General features: G+C 43.1%; 1 protein-coding gene across 2 annotated transcripts in view; it reads left to right on the top strand.

Annotated features, from left to right (window-relative positions):
* GALNT9 (polypeptide N-acetylgalactosaminyltransferase 9) overlaps positions 1 to 27971 on the top strand; it is a 132310-nt gene that overhangs the window by 47704 nt on the left and 56635 nt on the right. The window contains exons 4-6 of one of the 2 annotated variants that reach the window (XM_066562024.1): positions 109 to 283; positions 12620 to 12817; positions 20404 to 20521. In XM_066562024.1, coding sequence (XP_066418121.1) covers positions 109 to 283; positions 12620 to 12817; positions 20404 to 20521 — 491 coding nt within the window. Of the gene's footprint in view, positions 1 to 108; positions 284 to 12619; positions 12818 to 19494; positions 19593 to 20403; positions 20522 to 27971 lie in introns of those variants that run through there. The other variant, XM_066562025.1, reaches the window with a different exon arrangement.

Here is a 27971-nt window from a genome sequence, read left to right on the forward strand (position 1 = left end):
ATATTTAAGGACTCCTCTCCCTTTCTGTTGCAGAATAAGAGTAAAACACAACATTGCAGGGCCCTTCTCATTCTAAATGCTTGTGTGGGTTTTGATTTTGCCCTGCAGTTGAGCTGAAGTTTAACCTGGACCAGTACGTCCACAAGAGGTACCCGGGCCTGGTGAAGATCGTGCGCAACAACAAACGCGAGGGGCTGATCCGAGCCAGGATCCAGGGCTGGAAAGCTGCAACATCCCCTGTCGTGGGGTTCTTTGATGCCCACGTGGAGTTCAACACTGGCTGGTGAGTGCTGGCTGTGCCCAGAGGGACAGTGGCACAGGGACAGGGCTGAGGGAGGGCTGTGTCAGCTGCAGGGATGAGGTTTTGCGTGGTGCTGTTTGCAGGAGTCCCAGGACGAGGGAAGAGATGAGAATCTTGACTCCATGTTTCAGAAAGCTGATTTATTATGTTATGATATATATTATATTGAAAGAAAATTATATACTAAAACTATACTAAAGAATAGAAGAAAGGATTTCATCAGAAGGCTAGAAAGGAAAGGAATGATAATAAAATCTTGGGACTGACCAGAGTCTGAGACAGCTGGACTGTGATTGGCCATTAATAAAAAACAATCACATGAGACCAATCAAAAATGCAGCTGTTGCATTCCACAGCAGCAGATAATTATTGTTTACATTTCATTTCTGAGGCCTCTCAGCTTCTCAGAAGAAAAGATCCTAGAAAAAGTATTTTTCAGAAAATATGTCGGTGACAGGAGGGATCACCTCAGCAAGCACTCCTGAATTGTGTTCCTCATTATTGCAACATTGCTGACAGGCTCCTGCAAGGGCTGCAAGACCATAAAAAAGCTGCTGTGCCTGGTCTACCACGGCTCTGTGGAGAGAGGAGTAATTGGAACCACAATGGGTGTGAAATCCCAAAGCAGTCAGATGGGGAGACACCATTAAGGAGGCTCTGGGCTGGAGGATTTCAAGTGCTTCTTTTACCTCCTCATCATTTTCTATCATTTCTTCTTAGAAACTTGAATACCAATCTGATTTCCTCATAAATTTCCTTGCATTTACATTTGAGGGAAACATTAAATTATTGCCTGCAATTTTAATAGGGCTTGAAATTAGCATGACTTTCCCCATCCCCTTTTGGTTTAATGGGCCAGAACTGCATTTGGAATAAATCTTTGTAGCACCACTTGGTGGCCAATATTTGGCATTACTGGAAGTTGAGACTGTAGGAGCTGATCTGTACCATCAGCTGCAAAAGGACTTCTGGGACCTTTGGCATGTAAAACATGCATTTTCCAAAGATAGGCTGGTATTTGATAATTATGATGCAGAGTTATGGTGGAAATGATTATGCTCTGCAGTTCTGGGAGATATCCTCAAATTAAAACTAAAAATAGCTGTACTTACAACTAGAGAGAAACTTAATTGCAAAGGAGTAGAGTGTTTATTTTTATATGTTCATGAATATCTTTATAAAATGGGAGATGCAATAAAATAAGTCTTGTAGTGCACCTGTTTTATGATCATCCCATTTTTTTTCCTTAGGACTATGTTAGACTATAATAGCAGCTGTAGTAATTTTCTAGAAGCTTAAGAGCTGGTTTAATCTATTTATTTGCTTTTAAAGCAAGTAGATCTTTCAGGTTTTTTCAAACATTCATCTAGGGTAATATCAGCTATGGGACAGGATCAGGAACTTGGGAGAGCATGCTCTGGGTGCTGTCCCCAGTGCTTGTCCTGCCCAAGCTGCAGTTTTCTGGGGCTTGAGGAGAACTTTGTTATCATTTTAGAAGGACATTGAGATCAGTCTGAGGTACTGTACCCAGGGAGGATCAGCAATTGTGTCAGTAAGCAGGAAAGGGCTTTGTGGTTGCTTTGTGGTTGCTTTGGGGTTTGTTAGGGTTTGGTTTTTTACTGCACAGCTTTGCCTTAATGTCAGAAAGGGTTGAAATCAGCACAGGAAGAACCTGGAGTGCTCAGTAAATGAGAGAGTACATCCAAGATAAAAGGTTTGTGTTTTCTGCCCACTCCCTGGTGCACCCTCCTTCCAGCACAGCTCTCAGGTCTCAGCCAAGCTCTGCCCCTGCTGTGGGGCACTCAGTGACCAGTGGGGACAGAAACATGCTCCAGGAGCCTCCTGTGTCCCTTCATTTCAACCTGTGGGCTCAGAGTATTCCCTGGTGTTTCTCCTCTTGTTCCACTCAGCCTTTGTGGCTGCTCAGAGCCATCTCAAACCCTGCTCCACCCACTTCTCCCAGTTTTAGTTCACCTGTGCACATGGGGTTGCCTGTCATCTCCATTTTCATCTCATCTCCTTTGACTGGGAGGAACTGAGGTCCTTCCATCTGGACTGCTCTATTTTTTCCCACCAGGTTAGCACTGCCCCCACTCCACAGCCCTACAAACTCAGGAATCAGGTGGGAGTCTCTTGTTAAAGCTCTGCTGTTCTATTCTCCCACTAAGTTGCACCTTGCATGAATATTTCCCCCCATTTTCAGTGCTTATTTATGTATTCAGAGGCCACGTGGATTGCTCCCACTAAAAGCTGTCCATGGATTATTTGTGAGGCAATTAAAAAGAAGCCAATTCCTTTACCACAGAAAAGAGCATTTAGCTTTCTGTTTGGTTTGTGTTCCATCTAAAAGTCAAGTGCCTGCAGTGCAATTTAGTTTCCCAATCTATGGCTGCTTTACCTGCCTAATCAGCTGGCAGATTAATTCATAAAGAATCGAAGAAGGACTTCATCACTTCCTCATGAAATATGCAGGACTGACAGCAAAAAAAAAAAAAACTTCTTTAAACAATAGTGACCCATTTACAGGTGGCTTTTTGCCTGATATCATACTATAGCCTTTTATGGGCTCTCACAGCATTGCTCTCCAGGGACACTTCTTCTAAACTAAATTACAATCTGGTAGGATATAAAAAAATACTCTGCAACCTGGCAGGTCAAATTAGCTATTGAATTATTTATTTTGCTGTGCTTAATTGCTGCTTTTTGGCTTCTCAGGTGTAGAAATGTAGAAATGTGTTATCTCAGAGCAGTGATTTTCAACTGACCTGTTCCCCTTAAGGCTTTTGATACTGTGAGCCAATACAGCTGCTGTGAGAGTGGAAGTGGAGAGGACTGCCTGAAAGGGAGGCCATTGCTATTAATTCTCAAATGGAATTTTAAATCAGAATTACAGGGTAATGCATGTGTACATCTCATTTCTAAAATTCTGCCTGTCCCGTTGGAGTAGAACCTGGTCTGTTTTTGATGGTTACTTGATGTCAGTGGGAGTCAGCAACCCAGCAGAACCAAGGAGGAGGAAAAGCTGCTGTGCTTTCCTCTCTGAGGGTGTAGTTAAGCTTGTTTAGTTCAGTTTTCCTTCAGTCCTCTGAAGATTAGAGCATTCCTGCTCTGACCTTTGGGTTAGGTGCACCCAGCATGCCTGAAGGCACCCCTGAGAGCAGACAGCACATCCTGGGTGCTGATGGTGTTGCAGAACATGCAGAGCATTGTAAAAACCTCTGTCTTTGAGAGATGGGAAAGAATAACATGACAAGGAGAAGAGACCTTCCCTACATTATTTCTGGGAGCAGGAAAGAGATTACAGAGATAGGGTGTTAATTCTCTGGGTGAGAAAAAGGACACATTGAGTGAAGGAGAGCAGAAATCAGTAGGTGGAAGGCAGAAACCACAATATATTAGCAGCCATAAAGAGGGTGCTAGGAGCCATAAAAGAAGACATAATGATAGAGTATTATAGTTGCATTCTATCTTAGGAATTGCTTTTGCTCCTATCACAGAGGTGTTATCAGAGCACTGAATGGAGTTATGCAGTCCTGTAGTAATTAAAATTTTGCCAGACAAAGGATGAGTTTCAATAAGGAAGCAGTGAAGTAAGAGGATTTAATCAAAATATTTCAACATACCAGCCAGACAGAGGCTGACATGAGAAAGAGAACGTGAAATTTGAGTATCCATCAGATTGTGTCTCACACATCCCATCTTTATGGATGATCCCTGAAGTTGTCAGTGTTTTAAAAATATACAAAAATGGTGTTTTAATAAACTAAGAAGAGCTAAAGATCAAGATCCCTAGGCCTGTGGATGGTACTTTGCAGATGCCACTTTATACTGTAAACTGTAATGCAGTTTGTTGTGGTGGCCATAGGCAATGGATTCTCAAAAAGGTGTGTAAAGGATAAAGGAAGCTGATTTCCTCCTAATCCTCTGGTGTCTTTGGTTATCCCAAGTGCTCTGTAGCAGAGACGTGGTTGTGCTTTTTGGGGCAAAGCCACAGGGTCTTTGTCCCCCTGAGAGCTCCCTGGTGACATTTTCATGCAGTGTACATACAGGAAGCCAATCTCTACCTGCAGATAAACTCCCTGGCCCCTCTTTTCAAGCTCAGGTGGCTCTCTGGGGACATGACGAGGTCCAGGTGGCTCTTTCCTTCTAAATGAGAGAAGTGGTGAAGGTGAAATTACCTTTGCAGTCCTTCTCCTGTGCAGTCTCTCTCCTCTGGAGCATTCAGGCACATCACTCATGCTCAGGACATGGTTCACTGAGCATCCCTGGGCTCAGGCTGACCTGGGGAACCCAAATGAAAAGAAAAGGGAGTTCTTCCTCATCCAAAGCCTTAGGATCACTCTGATAACTTAATGGAATACAAGTTTGATAGCAAAACCAATATAATCTGAGTGGAGCAACCAACAGAAGCCACGTGGGCCTTTGGGATCCATGGGAGGGTGCCAGCCTACACGCAGAGGATGTACCAGAAAAGCAGCTTTGACTATTCATCTACCTCAACAAGCTAGGATGTTCACTGAAGCATCCTCATTGCTTTTCAGTGGTGCAGAAAAGAGCCATTGAGGTTTGGCAGCCAAAGAGCTGATCTTTAACTCTCCAGCAGGCTTTGGTGCTGAGTTCCCTCTGTTCCAGCTGGGGACTGTGGGCCTGAAACTTCCCTGGGCACTTGGGAATGCTGATAGAGATGTCAGGCAGGACAGATGGGGGAGTTCTCTTAGTGACCAAGGAAGGGAGAATGAAATTTATTTCTTTTTTAGTTCTCTGAACACTTATTTACAGGAAAAGCATTTTGCATTAAATATTCTGTAGATGGCCTCAGTGAAGAATTATGTGTGTCAGTAGATCTGCTTGTCTGCATCTGATAAATGTATATTGTCAGTGAAATGTGAGGTAGCGTGTGAAATCATGCAAAATAAGCTTTCAGTTTACACAGCTTTCTTTTTTCTTACATTTCTCTGTTAAGTTTATACTTCATGGTACCTGACAGTGGTAGAGCCAGAGTAAAATACGGTGTTAAACCCAGTGAGCCATAAAATCTAGCAGATGAGACCATGTTGTCTTTCATTTATGTCTTATAAGGACTCTTCCCTGACTGCTTGCAAGAAGAGGAAATTCTGATTTGTGAAAGCAGGACAAAGAAGGCTGGAGTTTTTTAATGTTAATTCTTCATTTTTTATTGGAGTAAAAAGCAGCATAGGGATGGTGGAGAACTAAAAAAAAAAGAGACATGTTTATCTCAAAATAAACCAGAGATCAGGGTATATACCCACATGAGATAGGGCAAAATTGGAGAGACATTTCCCAGTGTAATTCCTGTCATTTAGGAAAGGATTTACTTGCGAACAAATTTAGAAAAAGTGACATTTGGGCTGCAGGGAGGAATTTATTGACAAATGCCTCATACAGCCATTCTAACTAAATACTGGAAGGTAAGGTCTGCTTCTCAGATGCTGCATGTTAGCAAAGCATCCCTGAAGCTGTGAAGGCCATTGAAGTGGCAGAGCTGGGCAGCAGAGATGTGGCCTGTGGCATGCATGTGGATTCCCTTGGATTTTGTGCATTTATTCTGATGTTGTGCCTTTTTTAAAGTCTGCTTGAAGTCAGCAGGTGTTTTTACATATTTAAAAAGGTGAATTATATAATCATGTGCACCCGAGGAGCTCATTACTAACTTCTTTTTATGTGTTTTTTATCTGGAAGAAGCTGTTCTTTTTAGCATTGTGACAAATCAGGCTTTCCCTTTGGCATGAATTCTCCAGCAATCTGATAAGGATGTAAGACAACACAGACTTTTTGTTTGCTGTGGTTTCCCGTGGGGTTTGAGCTGCTCTGAATCAAGCCAGTGTTAAATACAGAATGCATATATGTTCAGAGATAGACTTACAATAGGATTGGAGAGGCCTGTGTGATCACAGTATGGCCCCTGCCTTTGCTCTCAATCTTCTTACAGGCTCATTCTGTACTCTGCCTGAAATTCTGCCTTCCAGCTCCCTTCCTACCTCAATGCTTATCTTGGGAGCATTTACTCTTTGAATCTCACAGAGCCAGCATTGCTGGAACTCCCAATAAAGTCATCATGGGTGCTCAACACCTTGGAAAATCTGTTGTTAATGAAGAAATCTTTCCACTGGTAGGCAAAAGCATTGAATGCATGTGCTGTTTAGTGATGTGCTCAACTGACTTGGACAAATCAAAGTGAATAAAATTGAAGTGAAAATACCCTTTAGCCTAGTGGAGTCTGTAAGAGAACTAAATTTATTGTCCTTTCTCTTCTGGTTTTATCCATTCACCAACAATCTATTCAGAGAGAGAGGAGGACACTGACAAATAGTTTTAGAGGGGATGGAAGGGAGAGGCTCTTCATATGTCACTCAAATTCCAGTCCAAATTGTCTGCTTGGTTTTTATTAAGTGGAAAAAAAAACCCCACTTGAATGATGTGAAGCACTACCTTTAAAGCAGAGCCTTTTGATTATATTTAGTTTACTGAAATCCATCATGTCTATGAATATGCCTGGGAGAACTTTCCCTCTTGCTCCAGTAAATAACTTGTTAACAATGCATGCTGCTCTTTGCCCATAAAGTACCTTGACTCAGATGCAAACTAGGAACCTAACAATTTTGCACTATGAAAAATGGAGATGGATCCCAAAATCCACATCTGGCTTATGCACCTAATCAGGCAGGGCTGAGTCCTGCCTCACTGCCAGCAGTGCCATGTGGAAAGGCAATCCTCCAAACACGTATTGCAGCTCATCAGCTCAGCGTGTTGGACATCCCTGGACATCAGCAACCTTTTCCCCTCTTATCCTTTCAGTCCTGTGAGCTGCCAGAAGCACCTGCCTTCTGCAGATGGACAGCAGAAAAAACAAGGAAAAGTGGAAAAAAAAAAAACCCATAGAAAGAATGCTGGTGTCTATAAAGAGGAGGGGTAAATCTACACAATAAAGTAGCAGTTTAAAATTAGGAAAAAAATTAGAAATTACTTGGAAAGATTTAATCATAATTCTTTTTTAAAATCTGAAGCAATTACATAAAGCCAGAGTGACCAGGAAGGTTGACAAAGGATTTGATGAATGTGCAGCTCAGCTCAGCATTACAGAGCAGCTCTGAGGCTGGGCTTTGCTAGCCATGAATAGCAATGAAACCCTCTCATATTCCATGGATTATTCAAGATAAGCAACGCAAACACAGTGCATTGGCCAGTCCTGTTCAAGCTCAGAGCCCTCCTTTATTGGCCATTACCTGGGGATCTTGGCAGGCAGACAAACAGCCCACCAGCAGTGCTGGCAGTGAGAGGGCACTGGCAGGCTCTGGGAGTTGAGTGTTCCTGCAGATCTCACAGAGATCAGCTTGGGCTGAGCCTCTGAACACCCCATTGCTCTCTCTGCTGTCTTTTATAGGGCAGGACAGGCTGTGAAATCTCTCAGGTATGCAATGTTTAATTAAAAGGCCCTTCATTCTGCATTTTTGCAAAGAGAACAGCTCTGGCCTGGATTTTCTCTTTCCTTCTGTGACTCAGAGCCTACTTTCTTACTTGTGGGTGTGAAAATATTTTGGAAATTAGGTAGCTGTGCAGTCTGTCCAGATACTCAATATTTCCTGCTCCTAACACATACAGAGATGTGATTTCCACACATCTGGGTACCAAGAGAACTAGGAAATCACCTCCATGGGTGAGATGGGAGGTTTCGAAGATGAAGTTCCAGCAGTTGCTTTCATACCAATTGACTCCATAACCTTGGCATGGCACTTGACTTCATCTGTAACCTGAGGGTAGAGAAATCAACTCTTCTCGAAGCAGTAATATCTTAAATATTTACATTTCTTGAGTACAGAGGACTTAAGCAGAACACCCGTCACAAGGACAGATGCCTCAGATTTCCTGAAAGTTCAGAATCTGTGATTTGACATTAATAGATTGATAGAGAGTAATGGAACTTCATCATGCATTTTGACCCCAGCTGTTGTATTACAATCCAGAGATCCCCCCTTGTGCCATTCAGATGCAAAACACCAAGTTAGGTGGTAATAAATGTGAGCCATACAAATGGGAAAACAGAAGTTTTTCAGGTGTAGAGTGACAGTAGTTTGGTGATAGTTTGTGTGAGAGCAGCTCCAGAGCTGGGAATGGATTGTTCTTCATATAAAGAAGAAAATGAGGTCCCAGGTTAGCATTTGCAAGACTCAAGTATTGGATTAACACAATCACAAATATGATTAAGGGCTAAAACCAAGTATGACTGTTGAATATTTTCTTCACATTATCTCTCTAACCATTATTTGGGATATACTTCAGCAGTCCAATTTTAAGATGTCTTGCAAAGTAGCAGGCTAAATTCCCTTTATATTCAAAACAGGCTCCTCTGGAACATTATTAATCTCACCTAGTTTCAGTGTCTACATTATTATGAGAAGCATCTGACTATAAAAGTGCCAGCCTCTGCCTCTCTCTGCTGAGAATGAAAGTTTGAGGCAATTACTGTGCATGTGGGGGGTCCATTGCAGGTATCTGACATTAAGGGAGAAGAAATCCTTCTCTTCTTGCAGCTTTTTCATTACACAATCTCAATCTACCCTACAAAGTAAAGTACTTGAAAAATGAGCACCCCAGGAGGATCTGTAGAAGGGACATGGAACGTCCAGGATAGTTTTAAGTATGATGGTTAAACAGTCTTGCTTTGTCTCAGCATAAACATGCCATTAATTGAGGACTTGAGGATTTGGTGACCAAAGAATTCCCACCAAGAGAGATAAAAAGTAGTTTGGAAAACTCCCAGTCTTTCCCTGTTTGTCAAAGACCTTTCCAGAATCAGACAGTAGTGAATCACAGAATTTGATTCTTGCAAAGGAAAGCCATTTACAGGTTTTTGCTTCAGAAGGCATGGAAGCAGCTTTCCCTCTTTGCAGGGCAGGTCTGGAAATCAGACTCAAACACAATAAATTTGTTTAAGCCATGGGAGTCAAGCAAACAATTAGTGACACCTGTACCTGTTTTCTGGTGTTCTGAAATCCTTTGTTTCAGAGTTTAGAGGGAGAAGGAGAGCTTTATGCCCAAAGGTTTATGTGCCCAGGCATGGAGTCACCAGACCAGTGATGGCATGTCCATCCTTCTGTATTTTCTTCTAGCAGACATAACATGATGGAAAAAACAGATTCAGCTTTTCTGCATTTTTCCCTGCTTTGTTGGATTTGCAAGTGTTTCTGCTACCCACTCACTGGTTTTTAAAAGACTTAATCTCATAAATATAATCTCATACTAATAATGGAAGTGGCTTATCCAGATCTGGTAGGTCACACTGGCTCTGTGAGGACGCACAAGTGTGGCCTAAAACCCATAGGAATTGAGAGTCTGAACCATATACAGTATCTTCTGCTGGCCTAAAAGAACATTTATGGTAACAGGCAAAATATGAGGTAACATTGAAATCACAAAGGAGCAATTGTCTTCTGACCAACAGCAAAAGAAAAGTAAGAAAAGATCAGTGTTCAAATCCTCCTACCTCTGTGAGTCTCAGCAAACCACCATTCCCTTAAAGATCCATGTGAGAGCTCTGTAAAATTTTCAAAGCACATTTCAAGGGGAAACACACAAAGGAGTGAACCAGTGGCTCTTTCTAATACTGCTTTGAGGAACGATTTCCACCCTTATGTAAGTCTGCTACCTCTTTGGATCAGTTTCTCTGTAAATTCATAGCAAACTCAGACTACCTTGGTCAGAAATGAGTGTTTGCACTGAAGCTTTTTACTTTCCTTTTGGGATGTAGCTTCTGTGGAAAGCACATTGATGTTTTAAAGCCTTTTGAAATACTTGAACATTTCCTGCAGTTCGCTGCTTTTGCACCATCTGGCACCTGAAATCTTCTCATCACCAAAGAGGTTTTAGAAGGCATAATGCAGCCACATTTGTCATTCAAACTAGATGTGATGGGGTCAGTCTTGGGAAACAGGATTAAAATCTTTGTGTAACCTTCAGATTCTTGCAGCCCCTGGTGTGTTTTCAGTTCTTCAGGCCATGCCAGCCAGTATTTAATTGCTGCCAGGAATCCTGGTGGTGCAGCTAGTAGGAGACCATTTAGCTGCTATTGGTGATGGTGTCTCTCAACATTTGTCCATTGTGAAATGAATTAACAGTCTCCAGGCCTTAGAATAAGTATTTGGTCAAAATTTGTGTTGTTAGGCCTGGCACAGCTTCACAGAGGTGCTAATTAATCTCATAAATATAATCTCATAGTAATAATGGCTTATCCAGATCTGGTAGGTCACACTGGCTCTATGGGGATGCACAAGTGTGGCCTAAAACCCATAGGAATTGAGAGTCTGAACCATATACAGTATCTTCTGCTGGCCTAAAAGAACATTTATGGTAACAGGCAAAATATGAGGTCAAATTTTGTGTTGTTGGGGTCACTATAGGACACAAAATAACATGATGCACACACACTGCTGTTTTCAAGGCAAAAAAAATGAAGTTTATTTTCTGACTCTAACATCTATAGATTCTAAAAGTGACAGTGGATTGGAGGGTGAAAGTGCCACCTCTCCAATTACACTGGACAAACTAAGAGTCTCTCAAATTTCTCCTCTATAACAGAATGCAAAACAATAAGTTATTTACAGAAAGTGTGTGAGACAGTTCATTACAAGAACGTAAACATCAGAAGACTTAGAAAATCTTAAAAAATCAGGGCAACAGTTATCTCTGGCACAGCTTCACAGAAGTGCTGATTCCTGTGCAGGTGCTGTGTGCAGTGTCCCACACCAGCTGCAGTCCCAGCAGCGTGTGTCTGTGATCCGTGCCCCATCCCTCCCTGCCTGCTCTGGCTTTGCCATCTCACTGTGCTGATGCTCACAGTGATTTATTAAAAAATATGGATATTGATCTAGTACTGATATCCAACTGTGACAGATAAAAACTCTCTAACAGTTTAAAGTTAGAAAGTGTATGTTTATTGTGGGATAGCTCCCAAATACATACCCCAATTTACAGGTGATTACGGAGTCCTTTTATCTATACAAGTATTGAATACCCAAAATACAAATATTCATAACTTTGGTACATCCCCTTCCCCACTTTGTATGGTGATTACTTCAAAAGCTATTAAGCATGTGTAGTTTGTTCCTTGAAATGGGTTGGTGGAACCTTCCATGGGGAGGGGTCCCAAAATGAGGAGGTAAATGAGGTCTTCCTCTTTCTACCTTTTCAATGCAAATATGACAAATGAACCCTTGGTAGAACTCCCGTTCCTGTCTTCAATTGGTTCCAGGACAGAGGAGGCCTACAATTGTCTTATGTTCCTAAAAGCTATTTACCAGTTTCTATATTCTTCATTATAAACCCAGCTAACAAAACATTGTGTTGACAAGCAATCAATTATTAGTTAACTTAGTTAACTCTTAGTTCATCAAAACCTACCTATTTATTTTAATTATCTCCAATAAAGCTTATCTCCAACTAAAACCTTAGCTCCTCTAAAATCTCTAAATACCTTAAAGTTTATGTCTCAACAGAATTAGAGAACCTCATTTCCTCAGCCTGCCAAGCGGGCCCTGGGGTTGCAGGATGGCTGTAGCACGCTGGGGTTGCAGGATGGCTGTAGCACCCTGGGGTGGCTGTAGCACGCTGGGGTTACAGGATGGCATGGCTGTAACACCCTGGGGTTGCAGGTTGGCTGTAGCACCCTGGGGTTGCAGGATGGCATGGCTGTAACACCCTGGGGTTGCAGATTGGCTGTAGCACCCTGGGGTTGCAGGATGGCATGGCTGTAACACCCTGGGGTTGCAGATTGGCTGTAGCACCCTGGGGGTAGCTGTAGCACGCTGGGGTTGCCGGATGGCTGCAACACCCTGGGGTAGCTGTAACACGCTGGGGTTGCAGGGATGGCTGTAGCACCCGGGGGTTGCAGGATGGCTGTAACACGCTGGGGTTGCAGGATGGCTGTAACACGCTGGGGTTGCAGGATGGCTGTAACACACTGGGGTTGCAGGGTGGCATGTCTGTAACACCCTGGGGTTGCAGGATGGCATGTCTGTAACACCCTGGGGTTGCAGGGTGGCATGGCTGTAACACGCTGGGGTTGCAGGATGGCATGGCTGTAACACCCTGGGGTTGCAGGGTGGCATGGCCGTAACACCCTGGGGTTGCAGGGTGGCATGGCTGTAACACCCTGGGGTTGCAGGGTGGCATGGCTGTAACACGCTGGGGTTGCAGGATGGCATGGCTGTAACACCCTGGGGTTGCAGGGTGGCATGGCTGTAACACGCTGGGGTTGCAGGGTGGCATGGCTGTAACACGCTGTGCTGCTCTCGTTGCTCTCAGGGCGGAGCCGGCGCTGACGCGGATCAAGGAGGATCGCAAGCGGATCATCCTGCCCGCCATCGACAACATCAAGTACAACACCTTCGAGGTGCAGCAGTACGCCAACGCTGCCCACGGCTACAACTGGGGGCTCTGGTGCATGTACATCATCCCACCACAGGACTGGCTTGATAAAGGGGATGAGTCAGCTCCCATCAGGTAAATCTCCCCTGCGCTGTCACTTCGGGCAGAGCGGTGTTTCCATCTCGGCTGTCTGAACGAGTGTTGCCACATTTCTCTTCACAGAGAAAAGCAAGGCACAGTTCTTCCCAAGAGTATTTCTGGGTTTCACATTTTCTGAACCTCCGAGAAAGAAAAAACAATTCTTATTTGTTGTGCCAAAGTAGAATGCAACATGGAGATTGTTGCCCAGAGTGATGGTGGTTTGTTCCCTTGGCCTATCAGGTGTGTGTGTGTCAGGACCATTCCCTGACAGTCACAAGATGAGTGCAGTGGAGTGCAGCTGAGTGCTGGGCAAATTCAGTTTAGTTGTAATGTCATATAGTGTAATATAGTCTGGAATAATATAGTATACTCAAGTAATTAATTAGCCTTCTGATAAGAAGGAGTCAGATGCATTCATCTCTCCCCCTCGTCAGGGGCAAAAATATCCACTATAAATAAAGCTACAGGCTTTGTGCCTGCAGGAATAACAAAATGAGTCTAATGGCTCCACAAAAGTTGTGGATGTGTGTGCTGCCCCTCGGAGCTGCCCCACAATGTACACGAGTGCTCTGGTTCTGAGTATGTGCTTCAAGCACGTGTTCTGGCCATTAGTAGAATAGCAGGATCCTTTGCATCTAACCTTTTATTTTCCAGTGGACTCTGGCCCATTGTGTGTAAGAGAAACAAAGGTATTGTGTGTGGGATTACAATGTGGCTGGTTTCCCTCCTGTTCTGTGGGCAGTCTTGATCATCTGTCCAAACCAGAGCTTCCCTGGAGCATCACTAGGAGCTGTGTTTGAGAACTGCTCTTTTTTTCTTTTCTTTGTGGGTTTTTTTTGGGTTGGTTTTTTTGTTTGTTTGTTTTTGGGTTTGTGGTGGGTTTTTGGGGTTTTTTTGGTTGGTTGGGGGTTTTTTGTGGGATTTTTTTTTTGTGTGTGGTTTTTTGTTTGTTTTTTGAGGTTGTTTTTTTTTGTTGTTGTTGTTGTTTTTTTGGTTTTTTGGGGTTTTTTTGAGAACTTTGCACATGTTTGGAGTTTTCCTACTGGTTGAATTTTAAAGCGAACCTACACCAGACCATGTAGTCAGTGTGTCAATTTATTTTTCCCTACAAGACAACATTGTACATTACAGGAATGGAATTTTCTGAGGAAAAGCCATTACAGGAATGGTGAAGGTGTTTCTGAGAATTGTTACAGTGGGAAAACTGGAACTGATGTGAAAAAGGCTTTCTCTCCCCTCCATTTGAAAATTCACATCTCCTAGCCTTTCATCTCCAGTGCAGATGTTTGTCTAACAGCTCCTCTGGGACATATTGTGCTGGGTTAAGGGTACTGCTGTTACCAACTCTAGAAATAAATGCTAAAAAATTTGAAGCCTAAGTATGCACTTTAGGATGCTCTTTTTTTTTAAGACTTCTTAAGGACACAAATTACCAGCTTAAAGTCATCTTCATTTTCTTGTATATTTGCATCATCTTAAAGCAAGCTAAAACTCTACTGTATGCTCCCAGTGTGGGCTCTGGCAGAGGAGCTGATATATTTCCCTTCCAGTGCAAAGACTGAGTTGCCAGATCCTGAAAAGTTCAGCCAAGCACTTCCAACAACAGACCCACCTGAAAAAAGTGACAGTGATCTTTTGGAGGTGAAAGGACACTGACACACTGATCACATTTCTAAGTGATCAGAGGGATGGAACCACCTCACAGGATCCTTCCCTCATCAAGAGGAATATTTTAATCTGTATTTCACCAGGTGTTGAAAATTGTACTCAGGTTCATTCTCATGCTCTGTGACTGCAAAACAGAGCTATACAGTAATATTAACCTTATTTACTGCAGGACAGCACAGTCCATCATCACTGACCTTTTGCTTGGCTTGAAACCTCAATAAGCAGGGAAGTAATTACTTAGGAAATCAGTTTTCCTGGATAACATGCCCTGCTCACCTCACATTGTTTTAAAAGTGCAGATGTTTTATACCTGTTTCACTCAACCCTGAGAAAGTTTATTGATAAAGGAAAATTAATCATCCAAAGCTTTCACTCCTGAAAGGTTTTGTGCACTTCATGACTCACAATTTATATGTGAAATCATTGTAGTAATTTTCCCATAGATTGCTCCAGTATTTCAGTATCTTCTGTTCTGGAGACAATGATCACATAACAGATAAGACTGAACTAAGAGGTTAAACCTCAGCAATAAAGGGCCTGATTTACCATGGATTTCCCTCAGATTTATGTTCAGGCTCTTGCTGGTGCCATGCTGGCACTGAGTTGGACTGACACAGGAGTGAACAAACTCAATCCAAAATCAAAAACTCAAATCCAAACTCAAGCACTGAGCAGGGTTAAAATCTGATGCACAAGAGTAGCTGGCTCCCAAGAGCAGTTCAGATTTCATTCTGAACCTGAATAAAGAAACCCTCCAGCTCACCAGTGCAGAAACTGCCCAGAGACAGATGAGACAAGCAGCAGAAGGAGAACACCCAACCCTGGCTGGCAAATATCAGGAGCACTGCCCCACTGCCACTGCCCAAGCACGGCTTCTGCAAATTAACAATTCCATGCCCTAAAATGCAGAGACATCCACCTGCAACCATGAACACTTCCTTCTTTGAAGGAAGGGATTTAGGAGAGCAGAGCATCCCCTTTATGGCCACACTGCAGTGTGTGCTGAGGGGCCTCTGAAGCTCTAGCACCCAGGTGGATTTACTAAAGCATCTGGCTGTTGTGTTGTTCCTGCCTGTGGAAATATAATGTGATTTTGTGGCTTTTAAGTGATATGCCACTGTAATTTTGGTAGTGGAAAGAGTGACTGTGTGAGTGTTAGTGATGAAAACAATCAGGAAGTCTGTCCTTAGGACTGAGATTTGGGAGTGGTCACAGTGGGAACTTACCAGCTGTGGAATATTTAAAGTGTATTTTCAAAAGGAAGGCAAAGTCAGGCTAGTGAGTAACTTTTTAAAAAATATCAGATGTGACTTGCTTTGGTACAGGTTCTGGTTTTGTAACCAGCTTTCCAAATCACATATTGCACCCATGATTCCCATTTCAGTCCACTTTACAAGACAGAAACTGTGCACTTTGATGGTGCTTGAATCCATGTGTCTGTCCAGTGCATTCAAAAGATTTCAGAGCTGCTCATCAGCATGAAAACTGCAAGTCCATTTAGTCCTTGCTACCACTGTCCCTCTTCAGGCTTTGTTTGACTCTGTTTCCAGCAAGCAGTGGGTTTGGTTTGTGCCTCTCTGTGTGTTTTGTGAAAAAATCTGGTAACAAATAACCCTGTGACTGGTTTTGTGGTTGGTGTAGCTGAATACTCTCTGCCAGATCTCCAGATGGATTAGAGATTTTCAGCATTAAAGAACATGTGTACCCTGATATCAGTGAGGATCACAGCCCTGGCATTTCTCATGTTTGCACTGTATGAATAAATATCATCAATGTGCAGAATTGGGTGAGGCATTTGGAAAAGCAGGGTCCAATTCCTGTTTTCTTCTGGGAATACAAAAAAGGTGTGCTTCTTTCCTAAGAATTTTTCTATTTTAAGCCTGACCCTCTAATTTCTTGAACACTGACATGATTCTACTCAGCCTTGCTGGGAAAGAGCAGCAACTGTCCCTCACACCAGTGGCTCACTCATGGGCAGTCATGTCAAGTGTGCACCATAAAATGTCACATCAGCTGTTGTGAGCTAAGTGACAAAGGGGACATGGCTTTGAAGTGCTAACAAAGGTAAAGAAATAGCAAGAACAAGGTGTCAGATTTTGTAAAGATTTCTGATGCACTTTAAAGTCGGTTCTTTCTTCCCCCCCACGTTAATACTCTGAACTTCAGAACAATTGATGTTCCCCAAGCTGGCTTCTGCAGGCAATCCATTTTCCATGTTTGACATTTGAGATAGAAGGTGTCTGTGAGGTGAAGATTTAAATGAGGATTGTTATTTTGACTCACTGTGTCCATCGCATCATTTTCCATTCATGTTCCTGCGAGCACGCTGCCCAAAAATGTCCTTATCATCTGGCACCACACTGTGCAACAAAGGATCTGGTTCACAGGGCTTCTCATGAATTTGACTATGCATTGAAACAAGCTGGCTTTTTTAATGCATGCTGTATTTTTTTTTTCCCTGGGTTTTGGAACAGCAAGGAAGGTTTCTGGTATTCTGAACTCTGGCTCTGACTTGTCTTCGCTCACCTGCTGTGATTATGATGGACTGCTCTGCATTTGATTTCTTGATCAGCAGCCACTAACATTAGAGTCATTAGTCAGCCTCACCCAGCCAAGCACTGCACAGCTTTCCATTTTATCTTCCTCCAGCAGCAGTGGTGCATTTCATTGTTGCATATGTTCTCACTTACTGCTTTAATATGCCATAGCTTGCTACCAGTAGGGATGTGCATGTACATGCACTGCATCAGCTGCTCCAGAGAGTGCCAGTGCCTTGCTCATGGACATAAATTAGAGTTTGATGTGCCCCCAGTGAAGTGTTTTGTGCTGCTGCTTCTATCTGAGACTGTGTGTGCCCATCTCATGTGCAAGTCAGGCCCCATGCTGGTCTGCAGTAACAATAATGATGAAGCCAGCCTGAGCCCTCACTGCTCTGGGAAGAAATCCACCTGAGCTCAGGAGGTAAAGTCTTTCATGATAAACCATGCTGCCATGTAATAATAAAACTGGGGAGTGATTATTGACTGCTCACAGCCATCTTTACAGTTTCTGGTTCACAGGAGCCTGTAACAAAGCAGTTTTGCTTTTATTTGTCCAGGTTCTGATGGGTGTCCTGCCTGTTCCAAAAAAAATTACTTCCACAGGGCATCAGAGAGTTATTCTGCATCCCTATTTGCTCTGCCTTTCTAGATGAGCATTAGCTTGTCATCTTGTCTTTTTTTTTCCTGTATCTCCTGAGCAGCAAATCTGTCCTTGAGTTGTGCTCTTGGGGCCTGGTGTGACTCTTTCTTGCAGAAAGACATGAGCTGTAAGAAAAATAGAAATATTTCTGCAGGTACCCTGCAGGTTTCCCCACTTACATGTCAGACCAAGGGTGAGGTGTTTCTTAAGAACCTGAATCAAAGAAACATCCTGCTGGGGGAGGTGGAACACTCAGAGATTGGATGTGTGATGTATCATTTGAAACTCCTTGTCTCTCTCTCTATGCCTGTATATATACATTCATGCTTATATATTTATTTATGGTTCTATTTGTGTTTGAATTTATGTGTTTATTGTGAGTGTTTGTCAGTTTTCCTGGAAGTTGCAGTTGGCTGCTCAGGAAACTGTTTCAAATGTGACCTGATTGCATTGTGCACATATGTATATATAAATATATATAAAAATAAATATATGCTGGCCTTTAGGCAGGAGAGAAAGATGCATAAGGCAGAGGAAGACTGACTGTACCACGTGCAGTTTAGCCCCCATCCCTTTCTCCTTCACTGGCTCTTGGTGAAGCCCCCAGGCATCTCCCTTCAGTCAGGGAAGGAGGGGGATGCACCTGGCTGGAGAAATGGGTGTCAGCACTGCTGGAATTTTACCCACAGAGCTCCTGGGGGTCTCACTGACACAAACCAGTCCTGCAGCAAATGCCTTTCTTCCCTGGCCAATGTGCCCCATCCCATGGCAGGCACTGCCCTCTCTCACAGGGCCCCTCCTCCTGCTGCAAGGAGGGAGAGTTCAGCACCAGAAACCTCCTTGTGCTTCTTCCCTTTCCCAGGGCATTCCCAGAGAAATGTTTCTCTCATGCCTCCCCTGCTACAGCAATGCTGTCAGGTAATTCCCCCAGCCTGACTATGCTGTATCTTTCTCCAGTGCAGAATCAATACAACTCTAGGCTGCATTTTAAGCTTTTAGCTGTAAAACCCATTTTGCTGTGTTTCCCACATTATCCTTTGAGTGCTCCTGTTGATTATAATTAATCCTTATAACATCCTCCATTGTGTCAAGGTATATTCCACAGATCAATTAAGTTTCACAACACCTTTGAGGTGTTGGTAAAAAATAGTACACTTCTAATTGCTGCTTTCTCCTTCTAGAAGTGCCTCTGTTTTACTAGAGAGTGCATGATTGAGGGAAAAGGTTGTTTTATATAAAGCAGGTTAATATCTTGTGCTCTGAAGCTGTGAAGTGCTGGGGGCACTCAGATTCTCATGTGCTACCCCTTGGCAGTGAGCAGGGGGTAAGAGGTGCTAACACAGCTGCTTTTGCTCATGTGGCCATTTCCAGCTTTCTGCTGCACTGCACTAAAAGTGGTGGATGGACTGGAGTATTTCAGGTACTGGAAAAACCCAGTTCTAAAGCCAAGTGAGGGCTTGGAGCTTAATTCCAGCACATTTTTTGAGAAGTGTTTGTGATATGCCAGTGTGACACTGTAGTCCAATATAAAATTATAAAAGCTGGATGTAGTTCTTTCTGTCATTGTTCTGCTGCTGTTGCTCACTCCTGAAAACATTTTTTTTTCTGAAAAAGCGGTGAAAGCTTGTGAAGTCTATCTTTGAATATATATAATGAGAAGGAATAAACCCTAGAAGGGAGAGGGAGTTGCAAAGACTCAGTGGCATTCATTTGTGAGTGATGATTATGTAGTTGCATCTAAAATGTATTTCCCATTCCTGTTCAATTAACAACTCAGGGTTTTAATGGACAGAGCCTACAGCTGCAGCAATCCATCCCCCAGAGAGAGAGACTCCAGCACCTGAGAGCAGTCTGCAAAGCCTGGCAGTGCCATTCCTCATCAGAAAGGGAGGAGACATCCTCATGGGAGCATCCTGCTGCTGTAAGGAGCTGCCTCCAGAGGATTTCTGTGGGGGAGACAGGGCTGGAAAAAGAATGAGTCTAAGCCCAAACTAGCATCTCAGTTTTGCAAAGCAGTGATGCCTTGATCCAGTGAAGCCTGTGTTTAGCTTTGAATATAAGAAAAGGAAAATGAAGAAAGTGGTGTGTGTTTCTCTCCCTCATCTCCTTCCCTCTTTTATCATGGGTAAAACTTTAAAAATATACCTGAAATATTCCCTCCAAGGCTTATTTCATTGCAAAGGTACTGAATTTCCTTACCTTGGTTGTGTCTTTCTTTCATTTTAGTTCCAAGACCAAATTTATTCCTTGTTAGCCTAAGATATGCTTTTCAGTGGTACAAGATGTGAAATCAAGATGTATATAGAATATGTCTCATCCTGGGTACAGGAGAGCTCTCAGCTTTTTTAGGCAAATCTGTTTCCAGGCTTGGCTCTGGGAAATACAATCAAGAAGATGCATTTCATGAAATAACTTGAATTTATAAATGCAAAGATCCTGATGTATAAATATATGCATCAGCAGAGGATGGAAGTGCCCAGCCAGGAGTATCCAGGGCCCCATGTGGTTTTTTTAGAGCTTTGAGACCACTTCTAGCTAGAGACTGATTCAACAGAAAGTCTTCAGAAATTACAGCACAAACAGAGAATTTCTTGCATACATGAAGTGCCATGTGATTGATGCTAATAGGTAAATTTAGAATGTAAACTTGAAAACAAAGAACTGTTTAATCTATGTACATTTGTTATGAGCTAATCAATGGCTTAATTTTCTGCTTTGATCTCTCTGTGCAGGACACCAGCCATGATTGGATGCTCCTTTGTGGTGGACAGAGAGTATTTTGGTGAGATTGGCCTGCTGGACCCTGGCATGGAGGTCTATGGAGGAGAAAACATCGAGCTAGGCATGAGAGTGAGTAACACAGAGACTTTGTGCATGTGCAGAGGGCGCTGGGGAGCTCGTGGCCCAGCAGAGCTGCTGCCTGACTGATGGGCTGTAGTGCTGGAGGAGTTGGTGCTGCAGGACAATCTGGAAGTTACAGTGCCAGTTAATGAATGTTCCTGGCCTTTTGGCCCTCGAGAGAACTGATGACAGTCAGGAATATGCTTTATTGGTTCACCCTGTCAGTGTCTGAGCCCAGTGAGAAAGGTTTTCCCCTTTCCCAGTCTCTTTCCTGGTGCAAACAGCCACTCTAAGTCTCCACGTGCTCTTGCCCTTAGCTGAGGTTGTATATTTGTGCTCTGACAGATGCAACACCTACAGAAAACTAAGGCCAGGCAGGTAGAAATCACTTGTAATGTTCATCATACACACATTATGAATGCTGGGATATTTTACAACTCTAAGGATCCTCCTTGTAGAATAAGAATACAGGGTGCAGGTATTCAATCCTGTTGGACAGGTCAGTGTGAAGTGTGGACAGATGACTTTGGAATAACAGTGGACCTAAAGGAGGTTTGATACCTGTGATCCTTTGCCCTTGGTTTCAAGGTGGTTCTGGCCAGCAAGTCCTCCTGAAGCCCAAGGAACATGGCTTTGCTTAGCATTTGAAAATTAGGCCACTTAATGTTGCATGAACAGAGTTTCCTCATTATAAAGCTGACTGTTTAATTATTTTCCCTTTACTCTTTATCCCCTGCTTCCCAGTAACATGTCCCTGGTGCATGTAATGTGCTCGTTAAAGCATATATTCTGCTCTTGGTGAAACATTGAACATAAAATGAGTCTATTCTTTATCTGGCTCTTCTTTTTTCTAAAATGGCTACAAACTCCTTCACACCACTGGACTGAGGAGGAAGGTCACTGCAGCAAGAGTTTATTTTCACATGTGGGTGTGTATTTGTTATTCCAGCATTGCAAGAGGGATGGGTTTGTAATGGGACTGTGTGAATACACTGCTTATACTTTAAGGTTCAGAATTCACATAGGGGACAGAAAAACTGCTACCACAAATCATCCAATTTTCCTTAAGAGGGTCAGGCTATTACCAGGATTGTGTGAGCTTTCCTTTATCATTGTGCAGGGCTTTGAGCTGTTTGAAGCTTTTTCCACATGGCTGCTCCCAGAATAGATTGAACACTCTGGCAAAACCCTGGCGTGGTTGATGAATAAGGCTCCTAAGAAATCTGAAAGCTGTCGCTCTTCCTTAGCCCAGGAGAACTTGCTGAGTACGATTAGAGCTCCTGGTAAACAGAGGCAAAGGTTTTAATAGGATTATGAAATGGCACTTGCTTGAAGAGACAAGGATTTGAGGTGAGTGAGGATGGGTTTTCAGGGATAGGGAACCTCTTAAAGCCTGCAGAAAGCTTGGATCTAGGAAACAGCTCTTTTTCTTTGGGTTTTTTTTTTTTTTTGGTTGGGGGCCTTTTTTTGCCCTAGAAGAAAAGCTATCCTTGCTGTTTGGAAAGGTTTTATGAAAATACAAGAGTTTGAGTTTGTTGTGAAATAAGCTGTGTGTCCATAGCACAGGTCTGTTACTCTGTGTTTCCAGCCTGGCAAGTAATATACAGTGTCTGCCTCCTAATTTGCAAATCCTATGTGTGATCCCCTCCTGTGAGTCTTTCAGAGCTGTCAGAAACTAACAGTGTGAAAATGCACAGGAACCTTCTCCCTTCTCTCTAGGCTATTTTTAAAACCACTGTGAATTTACCTAGTTGGGTTTTTTTTAACTCCAAAACCTTCAAGTAAATTGCAAAAAAATCACTTATTTCCTAAGGCCTGGTGCAGTGACCCATGCAGGGATATTTGGTGCCTCCTCCCCACCTGCACAGTGGGGTGCTGTTGACCATGTGTGAAGCAATGAAAGATAGAAAAAGGAAGGAATACATGAATGAATAAGTAAAGAACAAAAATTAATATAATAATAAGTAATAAGATGTAGGGAAGGTGGTGGCCCATGCTTGGCTGAAAACAGTCCCTATTTAAAATAGCTGTGACAATAATCCTTTTCTACTTTTTTGAAAACTATTATCATGCAACTGCTAAGAGAAAAGGGATTAGGCTTGGAGTGTCTGAAATAGATTACATTGCATCTAGTGAACCCTTGTTTAAATTGTGTTAATAAAATGAAATCGGGAAACTCAGTGAAACTAATGAGCTGATTTGGGAGGATACTGTTTGATAACCCAGCTAATTCCCATGAAATCTATTGTTTTTTGAAAAATCATGACCTTGGATTCTCCACTGTTGGCTTTTCCCTTTTCTCAATTCCATAGATGGAAATATTTAAATAATTAACCAAAGACATTTTCTGTATTGAGTATGAAATAAGCAGTGCAGCAAAAGACTGGGGTTGCCTGCTGTGCCTATTGAGAGTATTTAGGGGTCTGCAGGTCTTTTTAAAACTCCTATTATTTTTTGAGCAAATAATGGTGGTTAGAATGGTTAGAGGTGCAACATTCTCCTGATGGGGTGACTTCACACTGAAGCCAATGCCTGTTTGCCAAGAGAGGGAGATTCTGGTTTGGTTGAGAAAAAGCACCAGCTGTTCTGGGAAATAAAAGGGAAATGGACACATTTGCAGGCTTGTGAAGTAAGGAAATGGATGGACACTTACATAATGTCACCTTGCACTGTATTTTTTAAAGGTGGCAGTTTCACCACAAGATGGATAAATTGGGGGAATTCTGTTAGGACAAACGGTGCCATTCTCTCACTGATCTCCAACCAGCTACTGAAGCTGATGGGAGTTATTATTAGCACCTAAACACAGGAAATTACAGCATCCAGTCTTGGCTGACTCCTCTGTGGATGAGCTGCCCTTCATGAGCACAGGCTGAAGAAGACACTCTAAATTCAGGGGAGACCATCTTTGCTGCTCCTGAACATGAAATGGTCTCTCTGAGTACAGAGAGATGTCCCAACAGGAAGAGAAATTCAAGCAGTGCTTGAATGTGGAGGCAGACAGGGGTCCCTTTAAGTAAGGGTCCCAAATTATGACCCTGTAAGAAGCTGCATGCTTTGCAAGCATCATGTGAGTTCCATTCCTAGTGGGAGCTACAGACACGCTTAATTATTTAGAAAGGGATCACATAAACATTAAAAGCCTAGTTTATGATTTAACCTAATACAAGCAGTTTATGATGCATCTTTTTATAGTGAGTCATTAATCATTGCACTAAGGATCCCTCTCTTCCTCTGGTGCTCCAGTGATAAGGTGAATGAGTTGCTGTTCTTTTTACTTTGTGCCCATCAGCTGTAATGGTGGGTGGAAAGAGATCAAGCATTTATTTTAAAGGATACTGCAGCAGAAATTAAGTTCTGCTTCCACCATTAAGAATCCAAACAAATTACATTTTAAAAAATCTGTTGCCACGTTGATAACTGCAAGTAAAACTCCTTTTCTTTTATGGCCAGCATCAGGCTGCTTTATTCCCAGGAGCACTGAGTCACATCAGCAGGTGTGTCCCAGGTACCTCTGGCCAGTTTTGTGGCACTGTCAGTGCAATATCTCTGGGAGCACAGAGCTCCTCAGGACTGAAAGGAGCTGATCCCAGCCAGGATCCAGCTCAGACCCTGAGTGCTCTCTGCTGCTGTGATTTAGTTGGTGATGGAGGCCAGGCTGAAACCATGGGTTGTGCCAACAGAAATGCAGTCCCACTTCTGCCTTACACAAGTACTGTAAAAAAATCCTGATGTAGATGCACCAAAATCTCTTGATGAGGAAATGAAACTCGTTACCTAATGGACCTCCATACACAAGCACATCATTATACTTTCCCAACTTCTGTTATATGCTCTGCCTTTACTTTCTTTAAAAATAGATGAACTACATTTTTTTCTGAGCAGAAATGCTAATGGTAGATTGTTGAGTAGTGAATTTTTGACCTCATTTTATTACCTTTAGCTAAAGAGATTTAGATTCCTTTGAGCAGTCAGTGTTTTAAATGCAGATTCCAGACTGGTATGCTGTAATAAAAATGTCACAAGGTTTATGTATAGCAAACTTTAATTCTGAATTCTGGACAATGCTTTTTGCTCTGTGTGATTCATGAGGCCAGGTTCCTAGTCTTAGAGCTAAATAGAAACTCAGCTCTGGTGAGTTACTCAAAATTCCAGCATTTTTTCACATGTGCTGTGGTAAAATACAAGTCAAAATTGCACAAAAAATAGAGGTTAATCAAAGTGTCGTATTATGGTGAATCTGAAAATACTTCATTTTTATTTGGACCTTTCCCAAGCTATAATTTTTTGTATAAATTAATTCAGTTTTGACTTAAAAGTCTTAAAGCCTTTTAGTTCAAAGACATTTAATCACTTGAACTATGTTAACAAAACCCCACAGTTGCTGACATCTGAAAAAGTGGTGTGCTCCGTCCTTAGACATGCCTATTCACACTGGAGTGCAATAAATCAGCATTTTCAGCATGAAGTTAAATGCTATTAAAATGTTTCTGAGCAGTTCTACACTGCCTAAGCAAAATCCTGGTAAGTGATGTAATCTGCTGTTATTGGAAGTTGCCCCAGTGCTTAGGCTGCAAAGATCTCAGTGATAATTCTCACCCTCCAGATAAAGTGTGTGAGTAAAGGTGTCCTCTTTTACCATCTCCAGTTTAATTTAGCAGTTTTATAGGCATTTCCTGAGGTAAAGGAACGCTAAGCTTGTGGAGCCAAGCATGAAGAAGTCAAAGGATTGAGGTCGTGGTGCCTGCATTCCATGAATTCCCAGCTCCCTCCCCTCTTCAGAGCAGGACCTGGAGCTGCTGGTTCTGTGCTGGTGTGCAGAAGTGATGAGCCAGGCCCTCAGCACATCCAAGGTTCAGCATCTCCTGATTCCACTGGAGCTGCACAGGTTCAGGCAGGATGGGATCAGGCTTGGCATTTGTGCCCAGCAGTCACACATTCTGTCTGGAAGTGGAGACAGACTTTGTGGCAAGGCAAGGAGCTCCTGCAGGTGTTAAACTCCAGCTCTGGAGTGTCCAAAACCACCCAGAGTCACCAAAAACTACCCAGAGTCACCACTGGTGGCTGCCCCTGTGCAGTGGCCAGGTCCATGGGCTGCAGAGGGCAATATCTGTGCTCACAGCTGGGAGGGAGCTGTCAGCACTGCCAGGGACTCTGATCCCAGCTCTGAGGTCAGATTCCCCCCCCAAACCAGATCCAGGGAGAAGGTGGGAAAGCAGATGAGGACAGGATGATTCCAGTGATAAGCAGCCCTGGGGACAGGGTTCAAATGTCTGACCTCAGCCACATTTCAAAGCACAGGGTTTCCTCTGTAAAGGGTCTTCCCCACATGAAAGAGCAGGATGTGCAAACAGTGTAAAGCAGAGCTAAACAGCTAAAATGTGGCCCTGGGCCTCTTCTGATGGGGTTAGGAGTATTTGGGTTTTTCTCTGACCAGATTATTAATATAGTCTTAATTGTACTTCTAATGGGATGTATGATCCTGGTTTTGGGGACAGAACCCAAATCCTTCCCTATCTGCAATTTCTTCTAACCATATTGCCCTCTTTTATTTTCTTCATTATTTTTCATTTTACTAAAATAAGGATAACTTTAACCTTGAGTGGGCAACAATGGTTTCATCAGAACACAGCACAGTGGTGCTGCAGCAGGAAATTGCCAGCACAGTACAGGACTGGAGCTTGTGAGTACCCTTAAAAACCCTCTCTAAAGTGGGAGCATTGGAAATGGCTCAGAAAAGAGCATCTGGCCATTTGGCTCCTGTATCACACCATGCTCCATCGAGTGTAACATTTTGTGTTACAAACTCTTTCATGTACCAGGACATTATCAAAGCACAGGGCTGGAAATTTCAGAAAGAGATCAACAGCAAAAGAACTGAGGGGGAAAAAAAAAAAAGCTTCCTTAGTCTTTGCCACTTTCTTCTCAGCCCCTTTCCTGCAGGTTTGATCTCAATCTCACATGTGTTCCTCTTCAGAGGCAAGTGTGAACTGGATGAGAGAGAGAGGGGGAAAATGAAGAGGAGAGTGTTAATTGAGATTGAAATAGGTTTCACTTGCCTAATGATGAGTCTGAACCAAACACTAGAGATGAGCTACAGCTGTTCAGAAACTTTCTGATACAACATATTTTGTGTTGCAAAATAACAGCTCGTCCAGATCTCCAAATGGCCTGTAGAACTCTAAATTTTGATGCTGATTACTGAAAGCTTGGCTTGGGATGTTTTGCACCCAGAGGTGCCCAACTGTCAGTCTTTAGCCTGGTCCCAGCACACCTGGCAAAAGATTTCTTTGAGTTTTTCTGGAACCATTTTGAATCTCTCTCAGAAATCTTAAAAAAAAAAGAAAAAGAAAAACCAGTTCTATGGAAAGCATCCTTTTTCCACACAAAAAGAAGGGAAGATGTGAAAGTGATCCAGAACACCAGCTGTTCCCAGAGAGAGGGGATGCCCCTTTCCTAATTGACTTTTTGAGTAGCTCCCCAGCTGGTTCTTGTTTTTTGGGGGATGAGAGGTTTAATCAGGCATCTCTAGGAAATATGGGAAATTAGGCTCTCAAGATGGGACGAGTCATTTCAGCCCAGATTTCTGCAGTTGGGGCAAAGATTTGGCTTGGAGCAATGTCCTGTGTGCTCATCCCCAGCCCAGCAGCCTGGGTAAGTTCTGGATGTGTGGGTCACAGCCCAGAATGCTCCCCTTGGCAGTGACCAGGGCCAGTGATCTCACTGGGGAAATGCTTTTCAGCCTTAGGGCTGAGCTCCTCCAGGCTGAGTGCAGGTCTGGAGGTGGGGTTGTAGGTATTTAAATGCACAGCTGAGGGGCTCCCCTTGCAGGAGTGCTCAGGTCACCATTATTTATGGTGTTAACACCATTATTTATGGTGTTAAATGTGTAAGTCATCACCACTGGAAAGGGGAAGGGTTTTTGTCTTGGGAGCATGAGGGTAACAGAGCTGATCTTTGAGAGCTGTGGGCTTGGAGGGTTAAGAGCTGTGGGGCCTAGGTTTGCTTGGCTCTGTTTTATTTCTGCCTGGAAGGCTTTGCAAGGTGGTTGACATTTTCTTGCTGTACCTTTTTTGGTCTGCTAAAGAAATCTCTGACTGACTAATAATTATCCTTGCACTAGTGTCACCTGAATAAGGCAGAGCATGTTGAGCTGACCTGTGTGACAGGTACCTCTGAGCAGAGGAGCGGGGAAGGATTAATTCATGTAGCTGTGTTGTTGGATAAAGGTCCACTCCTCGGTGCCAAATTTATCATTATCTGCATTGTGTGTAACACACGGAAAAAAGGCAGCTTAACACTGTGCTGGTAAGAGCATTTTGTGCAGAAGGCAGCAGCAGATTAGCCAGCAGTGAGAGGTGAGTTGGTGCTTCTCCTCCAAAGGGCTCCCAGAGGAGTGGGACCTGGCACCTCCTCTTAGAGGAGCCAGAACAGGGAACCAGATCCTGGCCAAGCACAG

Source organism: Molothrus aeneus, chromosome 18 (genome assembly GCF_037042795.1).
Source record: "Molothrus aeneus isolate 106 chromosome 18, BPBGC_Maene_1.0, whole genome shotgun sequence".
Classification (NCBI taxonomy): Eukaryota; Metazoa; Chordata; class Aves; order Passeriformes; family Icteridae; genus Molothrus; species Molothrus aeneus.